At 42.7% G+C, this 12,042-nt stretch overlaps 1 protein-coding gene across 3 annotated transcripts in view; it reads left to right on the top strand.

Annotated features, from left to right (window-relative positions):
* Positions 1-12,042, top strand: part of NCK2 (NCK adaptor protein 2) — a 154,323-nt gene that overhangs the window by 100,239 nt on the left and 42,042 nt on the right. The window contains exons 3-4 of one of the 3 annotated variants that reach the window (XM_045445547.1): positions 3,114-3,209; positions 11,473-11,714. In XM_045445547.1, coding sequence (XP_045301503.1) covers positions 11,489-11,714 — 226 coding nt within the window. In that variant the 5' untranslated portion in view covers positions 3,114-3,209; positions 11,473-11,488. The remainder of the gene's footprint in view (positions 1-3,113; positions 3,210-11,472; positions 11,715-12,042) is intronic. The other 2 variants (XM_045445548.1, XM_045445546.1) reach the window with 2 other exon arrangements.

Genomic DNA, 12,042 nt, shown 5'->3' with positions numbered 1-12,042 from the left:
GGTATAGCAGAAAATCTGAGCTTTATTAGAAAGTATAAAACTTTCTTTTTCTTGAGAATTGCCACCCACTAATAAATCCTGTTCAGGATCCAGTAAAAAGAAAGTTCGCTTAAGAAATTATTTGTGCCTCACATCCAGTATGATGGCTGCTATCAAAAACAAAACAAAATTGGGGCACCTGGGTAGCTCAGTTGGTTAAGCATCTGACTTCGGCTCAGGTCACAATCTTGCAAGTTGGTGAGTTTGAGCCCCGTGTCTGGCTCTGTGCTGACAGCCCAGAGCCTGGAGCCTGCTTCGGATTCTGTGCCTTCCTCTCTCTCTGCCCCTCCCTGGCTCATACTCTGTCTCTGTCTCTCTCAAAAATAAGTAAACATTAAAAACAACAGCAACAAAACAAAACAAAAAAAAACAACAAAATAACAAACATTGGTGAGGATGTGGAGAAATTGGAACTCTTGTTCACTGCTGGTGGGAATGTAAAATGGTACAGTCATTACAGAAGATAGTTTGGAGGTTCCTCAAAAAATAAAAATGGAATGATCACATGACCCCATCCACTTTGGGATATATGCCCCAAAGAATTAAAAGCTGAGTCTCAAAGAAATAGTCGCACGTTCACATTCATAGCAGTGCTACTCATAATAATCCAGAGGTGGAAGTAAGCCATGTGTCCATCGATGGATGGGTGGATGGATAAACAAAATGTGGTATAATACCTATGGTGAAATATTTTTTAGGCTTACAAAGGAGGGAAATTCTGACACCTGCCATAAGGTAGAGGAACCTTGAGGACTTTATACTGAATGAAATAAGCCAGACACAAAAGGACAGACGCTGTGTGATCCCACTTACGTGAGGTCCCTAGAATCATCACAATCATAGAGCTAGAAGGTGGAGTGGTGGTTGCCAGGGGAGGGGGATGGGAAATTAGTGCATAATGGCAGCCTGGTTGCAGTCTGAGAAGATGAAAAAGCTCTGAAGATCGAGGCTAAACGATGTAAATGTACTTAATGCCACTGGACCTGTACACTTAAAATTAGTAGAAATGGTTAAATTTTATGTTATGTGTGTTTTTCCACAGTTTAAAAAATAAATCGTATGGCATATTGTGCGCTTGAGCTTCTACTAATACTGTAATCAGTCTTTAAAAAGGTGATAAATGCCGCTCTGGGTCAATGAGGCTAGGTCTAGTGGGCAGGTGGAAATGCCGGTGTGATGCAGAGCCGCCCGCGGAGACATAGACACCAGGGAGCAAGAGCCCTGGAACCATCAGTGCAAAGTGAGCTCGCTTGCAGAGCCCCAGGGGTTGGGGAGGGGCCAGGAGCACCAGGAAGCAGCAGGCAGCAGAGGAGGAGGAAAAAAAGCCAGCCACCTTCCATCTTGGATGTTTAGGAATCTCTTTTCACTGGTTCCCTTCAGTAACATCAACAAATGCTTTATGTTTTGGAAATAACTTGGCTACACTTACTTGCCTATAAAATGTATTGTGGTTAAGTGCCATGGACATGTGACAATTCTCTCTTGGCTGAATACAAGCAGATATCATTCAGATTAGCCACAGCAGGAGCCGGGTGCACCCAAGATCTGTTGGGACCTCCTTGTAAAACTTCCAGCATAGGATTGATGGTGCTCTGGCATCCCAATTTGATGACACTACCTTAGAGCACTGGTCTTATGGTTATTTTAAATTCCCTCATGCCACTCTTTTTCAATGGCGCTGTCATAATCTAGGGCAACGTGTTTTTTGAATCCCTGTAAACAAGCTACATTCGAGTCTACTGAGTCTTGTGATTTGGCATCTCATGATGCAGGGGGAACCAGAATGTCTAACGATTATCCAGCATGGACCAGGTAGTGGGTACTTCCTGTGGATCATTTGATTTCAGCCTCACAGAAGCTCCGACCCCATCTTCAAACACAGCAATGGAGGTCAGAGAAGTTAGGCAACTTCCCCACGGTCACCTGCCGGGTTGGTGCTGAAACTGGATTTTAAACCCAGCCTTCCCCAACTGGAGAGGAACAATCACAAAGGAAACCTTCACACATACAAAGATGTAGAGACTTTACAGGCTTTGACTGTCATCCAATACAATTAGGAAACAAATCCTAAAAAAGACCCTCTCCAAAAGAAGCCAGGGAGTGAAAGCCACCAGGCTCTTACTGCCTTGGAAGTCTGTGCCCTGTCCTGTTCAGCCACGCTTAGCAGGAGCAGCTGCAGGGAGGTGGCCATCTGCTTGGGGTGACAACAGTATATACCCATGGGCCTGCTCCTGCACCACGGGAGGAACTGAACTCTTCAACTTTGTGTTTTGGAATCGGGAAACTTCCCTTGCAGCTGGTCTAGCCTTCCTGTACCCCTCCTCCAATAGGATATTAAAAAGCCAACAAGGCCTTCCCAGATCACACCTGGAAGACTGGGAGCTACTGTCTCTTTCTCTCATCTCATTCTCATTTACCAGTCCGTCAAAAAGAAATTGAAATTCGTGTCTTGTTTATTCATATCCGCCTTGCCCTAGGGATTTCTTTCTTCAGCCATGCTGCAAAATTCTACCGGGGAACACTCCCGGGTTGTAGAGGATCATGGATATAAAGCCTGAGCTTTGTGATGAGACCGTTCTAGGCACTTGGAATCCCCATGCAGGCCCTTTATAGCTTTGTGGATTTGGACAAGCTATTTAATTATGCTTCAGGTTTATCATTCCTTGCCTATATCTGTAGATAACTTCAGTTTCCGAAGGTTGTCGTAAACATTTGATGAGCTAGCACATCTGAAACAGTGTCGTGCGTGTACAAGGTGAATGTCGTTGCTCGGGTACACCCGTGCACCCCTTAGCCACTCCGTTGGCATCCTGTACTGGCACCCCTCCACCTCTGTGGAAAAACAGTGTGGAGAGCCTAGCGCTATTGTTTATTTTCTCTTTTACATGTAGTGTATTTTTGTGCCTTAGGGAAGTAGTAAGACCTTGACTCTTGTCACGGCTTAATTAACTTACTGAGAGTTGGAACGGCCACCGGATTCCATATTGTGTCCTACTTAAAGTTGAAGTGTATTAGCTGTAATTAGTGATCCTGCTTGTAAAAAGCCACCAACTGGTCTTTCTGTTCCCCCACAGGATACCACAGGTTTCTGCCAACTCCTGTCAAATTAGTGGGCATCTGGCAAGTCTTACTTACAGCACAATTTGAAACTTTAGTAAGGAAGTTATAAGGTATTTTTCACTTGTTTCTGGGACTGCTTCTTTGGGAAGATCTCCTTAATATGAATGTACTGTTTAAAAATATTTGCCGATACACACCGAGGGAGGAAAACATTGTAATAAATGAGGGAATACATAGAAGGTATTGCCTTTTTGGACTGACCTTGCTAAGGTCACTATGTGGGCTTTCCTTTTTTTTTTTTTTTAAGATGTTTGTTTGTTTGTTTGTTTGTTTCTTTTTAGAGAGGGAGAGAGAGAATCCCAAGCAGTCTCCAAACTGTCAACGTGGGGCCTGAACTCACACACTGTGAGATCATGACCTGAGCCAAAACCAGGAGTTGGACTTTTCACTGAGTGAGCCACCCAAGCGTCCCTGCATGGGTTTTTCTGTTGGCTGCTAAAGCAACTCACCACAAACTCGGTGGCTTAAGACAGCCCAAATTTTATCCTCTTAACAGTTCTGGAGGTCAGAAGTCCAAAAACCCAGGCTCACAAGGCTAAAATCAGGGTTTCCACAAGGCTGCATTCCTTCTGGGGGCTCTAGAGGAGAATCTGTTCCTTGTTTTTCCCCCTACTTTCTAGAGGTATCCTTATCCCTTGGCTAGTCGTACCTTCCTGTCTTCAAATGAACCACATTTCTGACCCTTCTGCCTCCCTCTCCTGCTGATACAAGGACCTTCGAGATTGCGTTGGACCCACCTGGCTAATCCAGGATAATCTCCCCCTCTCAAAATGAGCTGATGAGCAACCTTAATTACCCTCTGCCATGCAATCTAATACATTCACAGGTTTGCAGGCATTTGGATGCAGACACCTTTGGTGGTGGGGGAGGGGGGTGTGGGGGCTATTATCCTTCTTCCCTCATCAGCCAAAAGCCTATATTTGAGTGAGTTTCCATACTCATTTCTTGACTGCATTGAAGGAATGAAATATTACAAAGGAAAAAAAGTCGTTTAGAACCACAGTGAAATAGATCATTTTATTCAAGTAATTCAGACTATATGTTGAAAAATCAAGGTAGGGAGGGCAACAATTCTTTTCCTGTAGTCTTCTTTTCTTTCAAGATTACTCTCTAAACCAATTATTTGCTCACAGACACATATATTTTGATATGTCTATATCCACAAGTGCATGTATGTATTTTTCTGAAACTCCAAGTTAATATTCTGGGGGTAAAAAGTTACACCTTTTTAGTCTATTTAGCTGTCTGCATATTTTGACTTAAGTTCAAGAAATCCTATTCGTCCATGTCAGTTTTATATTGCAAAGTGGGATTGGCAGTTTCTTAGAGCTCTGCGACCCTGGTGTTTTCTGCAGTGGGCTAAATTGCTTTGTGGGTAGAAGGGTAAATGAAGCACATGTCTGGTAACCTTGAATCATCAGTCTACCTTATCCTTGAGCTTCCCATCAAACCAGGCGGCTAAAGCCTAAGCAGCCACTGTCACACAATGAGGTCTCCCAGACAGTAAATACAAAAACAGGTAACCTCAGGTGGTGCGATTCGGAAGAAGCAATGTTGTCCACTCAGTGACCTCTGGAGAGGCGAGGCTGGACAGTGATACTGCCTTAGATGGGGAGGCCACGGGAGGTGTCTCTGAAAAGGAACTCCATGTGCCTAGGGCTTAAATCACAAGAGAACAGACACCGGGGTCTGTCTTGCTCAGCAAGGAACCCTGGTGCTTTGGAAGGCTGTCTGCTGCATAGTAAGTGCTTAGTAAATCCTGACTGAATGAAGGAAAGGGTCACTAGAACATAGTCCCCCCTTACCTTTGTACAGTGTGCTGCAGTATACAGAGGGATTTAATTAGGACTGTAATTCTCATTCTTTTTTTTTTTTTTTTTTTTTGAAGTATAATTGACATACAATGTTAGTTTCAGGGATACAACGTATTGATTCGACAGTTCTGTACATTAATTACCCAGTGCTCAACCACGAGTAAGAGTAGTCACCATCTGTCACCATAAAACAGTCTTAGAATATTATTGACTATATTTCTATGCTGTACTTATCCATGACTTGTTTATTTTATCATTGAAAGTTTGCACTGCTTAATCCCCTTAATCTATTTTGTCCATTCCCCCGCTGACCTCCTCTCTGGCAACCACCAGTTTGATCTCCATATTCATGAGTCTGCTTTTTGGTTTGCTTGTTTTGTTTTATAGAGTCCACACACACGTGAAATCATATGGTATTTGTCTTTCCCTGTCTGACTTATTTCACTTAGCATAATAATCCCTAAGTCCATCCAGGTTGTCACAAATGGCAGGATCTCATCCTTTTTTATGGCTGAGTGATAGTCTGTTGTATATAAATTCACCTCTTCTTTATCCTGTAGCTCTTGTTCTGGAGTCTTTTTTTTTTTTTTTTTTTTTTTAATGTTTATTTATTTTTGAGAGAGAGAGAGAGGGAGACACAGAATCCGAAGCAGGCTCCAGGCTCCAAGCTGACAGCACAGAGCTGGATACGCGGCTCAAACTCACGGACTGTGAGATCGTGACCTGAGCCAAAGTGGGACACTTAACCGGCTGAGCCACCCAGGCACCCCATGAGTCTTTCCTGTGCTGGGCAGTGTGCTTAGGGCTTTCTTCAAGAGCTCCCAAGTGAGGTGCTGTTATTATCCCATGTTATACGAGAGGCAGCTAGGCTAATATGGCATCGCAGGACTCCAATCGATGTCCATACGACACCAAGCCTCACTCTCTTAAACGCTACATTATCATGCTTCTCCTGAGCATCGAAAGCATCTTATGAGGCTAGGCAAATATTGTTATTTCCATTTTACAGAATAAGCTAGTCTAAGGTGGGCCTACGAATGGTTTAGCTAAGCTTAGAATCCTAGGCCCTTGACTCGCGTCTTCTATTTGCCATTATGACTGAGTGGTTCAGCTTGGTCCCAGAGACCTCTTCGGAAACAGCTATGGTCATTTTGGGGTGTTTTAGGAACAGGGGCTGTTATGAGGAGTACATAACCCAGCCGTAACCCAGCAAGATGCAGTTAACAGGATCATTTTTAAAAAGAAAATAGGGTCCTGGAATAGGATCGGCGTTATTTTAGGAATTAGTGAAAAGTTTTGAGCCAAGAAAGTTTTTATAGCTATTCTAGGCTTTTTCTTTTCTTTTTTTTTTTTTTTAATCTTCTCCCACCTAAAACTTGAAACAGCAGCTTCCCATTTGTTAGATTCTCTGAGGGTTTCTTTTATTCAGTATGACAGGAGATTCTTGCTAAGCTCTATTCTAGAGCGGCCACCTGACATTTAAGATAGGATCTGGCTGTATAATAGCAAATATGTGGCTCTCATTTCTGTTGGCTGGACCTGCATGATAACTTAATTAGCTATAGTTAACAAAGGCAAAAATGAGATTTTTCTGAACTGCCTAAGCTGGAGTGATAAACGTGCTTTAGTCTTTGGATCTCACCTCTGTGATTCATAGACTAAATCTAAATACTATCTCTGACCGAACAATCAGCAGTCAGAGTGTACTTTTTCAGACTTCCTTCTGTTCAGGCTTTTCCATATTAGAAAATTAAGTCAGCGTGTACATCCAGTTTTATTATGGAATAATCTTGATTTAACTGCGTCTCTTCCTATTCTACTATGTCCTACATGCTGTAGCAACTTACCCTTAACTGAAACTAACATGCTCCTCTTGGACCCCTGATAAAAAGGGGTGGATTCTGAACTCCTGGCCAGTATGCAGTTTCCTCTAGAATGGGCCTCCAGCTGGCCTTTTCAACCTGTGTTGGCAAAGAGAAAGGAGATCAAACATCTCTTGGGATACAGGGTGATGTGCAGGGTGAGGGAAGGGTACTGAAGTCCACGTTGAAATGGCTTAAAAAAAAAAAAAACAAAAAACAAAAAACAGAAGACACCCAAAGGAACACTGTGTGCTATTGGTGGGAATGCAAACTGGTGTAGCCACTGTGGAAAGCAGTATGGAGGTTCCTCAAAAAGTTAAAATTAGAACTACCCTATGATCCAGCAATCACACTGCTGGGTATTTATCCAAAGAGTACAAAAATACTAATTCAGAGGGATACATGCACTCCTATGTTTATAGCAGCATTACTTACAATAGCCAAACTGTGGAAGCAGCCCAAGTGCCCATCGATTGATGAAGAGATAAAGAGGTGGTGTATATATATATATATATATACACATGTATATGTATATGTATATATATATACATATATATGCATATGTGTGTGTGTATATACACACACACACACACACACACACACACACATACAGTGGACTATTTCTCAGCCAGAAAAAACGAATGAAATCTTGCCATTTGCAATGACATGGATGACGCTAGAGAGTATCATGCTAAGGGAAATTAAGTCCGAGAAAGACAAATACCATATGATTTCACACACAAGCAACAGAAAAGAGAGAGAAACTAAGAAACAGACTCTTAACTGTAGAGAAGAAACAGATGGTTGCCAGAGGGGAGGTGGGTGGGAATGGATGAAATAGGTGATGGGGATGAAGGAGGGCACTTGTGATGAGCACCGGGTGATGGAAGTGTTGAATCGTGATATTGTACACCTGAAACTAATATAACCCTGTGTGTTAGCTATACTGGAATTAAAAACTTAAAAAAAAAAAAATCCAGAATTATATATTGTTTACTTTTTATTGTAAATGACTTTTTGGAGTCATTTATTCTTAATTCTTCTGCTTAGTAATGTATTCCTACCCTCTAGTTCTTGTTTGCTCATTTCAGGCCTGGAGAGCCCCCCTCTGACTCCACTGCCCCCCCCAAATCCTACCCATCTTCCAAGACTGAAATCAGTCTCCTTTTCCTTTTCCCCACCTCCCAGTTATCTGTCCTTTCTCTCAGCTGCTGCCATGTAACTGGTTCAGCATCAACTCCTTCCATCGACCCTGCCTTTACTGCCTTTTTGGGTGGGTGCTCTTTTTTCCACTGGGACTGCTGTTGATTGGCTGACATTCAGAAACCCTGGAGTGAGGTGGTTGTTGATTGGTGGAGTCCACTGGGGTGAAGGAGATGTGATTGGCTAGCCCTCTGAAGCACCAGGGTAAAGCTCCTGTTGATTGGCAGACTTCACTCGAGTGAATCAACTCCAGTTGATTGACTGGCCTTGTGAAATTTTTATATTGATACAAGCTGGCATGAATCAATTAGAATAGGTTTGAAACCAATCAAGTGAATAGGTTCCTTGCTCTGACCAAGGAACAAACCAGTCATTTCCTAGGTGCCAAGGGAACTTCTTATTGTCACCTGACCTGGAATCCTAGATTTCCTGGGTTGAATTAAGCCTGTCAAAATACACACTACACATTAGACCCTCACCCAGCCACCCACCCCAGAAGTGGATGCATGAGCACAGATTTGGGAGTTGACAGACCTGGGCTCAAATCCTGATTCTGTAATTCAGCACCTCACTTAATCCCTGTGATCCTCAGTCTCCTAAAGAATAACACCTCCCTGAAAGGTGGGGGTTCTGGAGATTAAACAAGTTGACGTGTGTCAGGTACTCTTCACACCCTTAGAGTTCTCATTACAACCCCACAGGTCTAATGACCCAAGGAAAGCATCCTGAGGGATCATTTTGTGACTCAGTTCCCTCTTAGTTGTTTTTTTTCCCTCCTAAGGCCTGTCAGAAAGATGAACTGTAAAAACCTGATGCTCAGACCTCACTCCTCAAGATTCTGATATAATTGATCTGTGGTAGAGCCCAGGCACCATGTTTGTTTGAGCTCCCACAGGATGTTCAGTGTGCATGGAATCATACCCTGCCCAGCCAGCTCCTTACTTAACTACTCTTCATACAGTGAAATCACACAGGAAATTAATAGATGGCTTTGATTGGTCTTACGTGATGGGCCGTCATGTTAAAAACTCTCTTGAAAACTGTGTAATTAAGAAACAAAGCTGGTGTTCAAATGGAATAGTCTCTGAGCCACATTCCTATTTCTGCTCTCATTATTATTAGAAAAAGAAAAACTGCCTTTATGATTTTGAAAATTCTAACCCTGACAGAAAGGTCAGGATGGAGAGAGAGACACATAGTATGGAGGGGAGATTGTCCAAAAGTGTATAACCAAGTGGTCTACAGTTTGGAAATGAACATTGTGTACACTTGGATGTTGCATATATTATGCATAAGGTTTATTAAATATTTCCTCCTTCCCGAAAGGTTTGATGTCTCTAAATTTGGAAGTTAATTCAAGAAACAGGAGAACATGTTTTATTTATAAGTTTCTTTCACATCTAGTAAAAAGTGTCATGTCATTTAAAATGGTATTCATGCTTCTGTGGAGTCAAGTGCGTTGATTCCCTCTGTAATCCTGAAGTCATCCCTCTAAAGTAATGAGAAGTTCTCTCTGTCAGAGAGGAAGAGGGTTTTAGTTAAGGGTCTTTCCATTATTCCTTCCTTCCAAGTTTTAAGGAAACCTAGTCAGGTGAAGGACTGAATATTGAATGGTTCTCCTGGAAAAAATACTGGGCCATCTTGTGCCTAAAAAGTCTGGAGCTGCTGAAGCAGTTAACTATATTCATTTTAGTGATAGCCTTTGCTATATATTACTTCCAGAACTGACGTAACTAGATGTATAATATACCATTATTTCTTGTTTTAATAAGCTTTTTATTTGGGGATGACTTCATATATGGTTCACTCTTGGCATTGCGTATTTTATGGGTCTTGACAAATGTATAGTGACGTATCCACTATTAAAGTATCATACAGAGTAGTGTCACTACTTTAAAAACCGAATGCTCCACGTATTCATCCCACCCTCCTCCCTCACCCATTTGGGCTCAATTCTAAAGATAAGAAGGAAAAGTGGGAGTTTATCGCTGAGGAGTAAGGTAGGCAGTCGATGAGCGGACAATTACTGAAGGAAACATCAGAGGTAAAGGAGGGATTCTGACTAAACTGACCTGACAGGATTCTTCCTGAAGGCAGGCAAGGCAATCTGTCCATCTGTCGGGCATTACCTGGGTGAGCGTGGAGGATCCTAGCTAAACCAGCTTAGCAGGATTCTTGTTAAAATTGGGACGTGTTGAGACAAACACGGAAGTACAAATATCTTGCACATCTTGCACGAGGCCTCGTGTGGAAAGAGGATTCAGAGGAGCCTGACTGAAGTTTGGTCTAGGAGAGGGTCGTTGGGAGATCGAGACAATAGATGGCCTTTTCTTTCTTTTTTTTTTTTTTTTTTTAAGTTTATTTATTATTTATTTTTTAGAGTGAGTTGGGGAGGGCCAGAGAGGGAGAGAGAGAATCCCAAGCAGGCTCTGCACCATCAGTGCAGAGCCCTACTCGGGGCTCAGTCTCACAAACCATGAGATCGTGACCTCAGCCGAAATTATAAGAGTCAGATGCTCAACTGACTGAACCACCCTGGTGTGCGGAGAGTAGGTGGGCCTTTATAGAATGGCTTCTTTACTTAGTAACGTTCATTTAAGGTTCCTCCGTGCCTTTTCATGGCTTGATAGCTCATTTCTTTTAATCACTGAGTAATAGTCCATTACCTGGATATACCACAGTTTATCCATTCACCTCCCTCAGGACGTCTTGATCACTTCCAAATTTTGCCAATTATGAGTGAAGCTGCTAGAAACACTCACCCGTGTATGGGTTTCAAGAATAGTTTTATTTGTGTAGAAAAGTTGCAACGATAGTACAAAGCATTCCCATATACCCTTTACTCCATTTTCCCTAGTGTAGCACCTCACACAACCAGGGTGTGTTTGTCAAAACTAAGATTAACATTGGTATGTTACTATTGACTCGACTTCATTCAGATTTCACCATTGTTCCTACTAATTTCCTTTTTGTGTTTTAGGAGCCAGCCCAGGATGCCACATTGCTTTCGGCTTTAATTTATAAGAACAGTTTGGGTGTGCGTGTTCATTAAATATGTTCATAAAATTCAGCGTATCTTGAGAAAGTGGATGTAAACATATTAGCTACAAGGAGCTGCTGTTACTTAATCAAGTGAATGCATTTAATTATGGCATTGTTATTTAGAATTTTTTGAAAGTTTGTTTTTGCTTCTGGCAGAGCACGCAGATTTCCCAATGTACAAAATCAGGGTTTGTTTTATTAGGGTTGCTGTTTCTAAACGAAATACCAAAGCTTGTTGAAAGAAGGTCATTTTAAGGTTATTCCAAGACCCAGGAGGAAACTGGTTGCCAAGTAGTAATAAAAGCTGTCAGTGCATAATTTCTCAAGTTGATGCGCAGGACGAAGTGTTTGGTTGGTTCTCTAATGAGCATCTCCAAATGTTTTGCTGGCAGAAGGACTCCATGAAAGATGACAGAGGAAGTTATTGTGATAGCAAAGTGGGACTACACTGCCCAACAGGACCAGGAGCTGGACATCAAGAAAAACGAGCGTCTGTGGCTGCTGGACGACTCCAAGACGTGGTGGCGCGTGAGGAACGCGGCCAACAGGACGGGCTACGTGCCGTCCAACTACGTGGAGAGGAAGAACAGCCTGAAGAAGGGTTCCCTCGTGAAGAACCTGAAGGACACGCTAGGTGAGTGCGTCTGTGCGTTAGGTCCCACATTATCGCTGACTACTTCCGGTGATGGCGGGGGCGGGGGCGGGGGGCGAGGAAGCTTTGTGCTTTTGGAGGGGAGCGTGTCCCATCTTTTTAGTTCGTGTGTTTTGTTAAAAAAAAAAAAGGGGGGGGTCTGTTTTAAAGTTGGCCTCTTTCTTGCTGTGTTTTTTTTTAAATAATAATGTTTTTATTTATTTTTGAGAGAGACAGAGCACGAGAGGGGGAGGGGCAGAGAGAGAGGGAGGCAGGCTCCAGGCTCTGAGCTGTCAGCACAGAGCCGGACGTGGGTCTCGATCGAACTCGC

The sequence above is a fragment of the Leopardus geoffroyi genome, chromosome A3 (genome assembly GCF_018350155.1).
Source record: "Leopardus geoffroyi isolate Oge1 chromosome A3, O.geoffroyi_Oge1_pat1.0, whole genome shotgun sequence".
NCBI lineage: Eukaryota > Metazoa > Chordata > Mammalia > Carnivora > Felidae > Leopardus > Leopardus geoffroyi.
The sequence above is the reverse complement of the archived record's forward strand: the minus strand, read 5'-3'. Positions and strand labels throughout refer to the sequence as shown.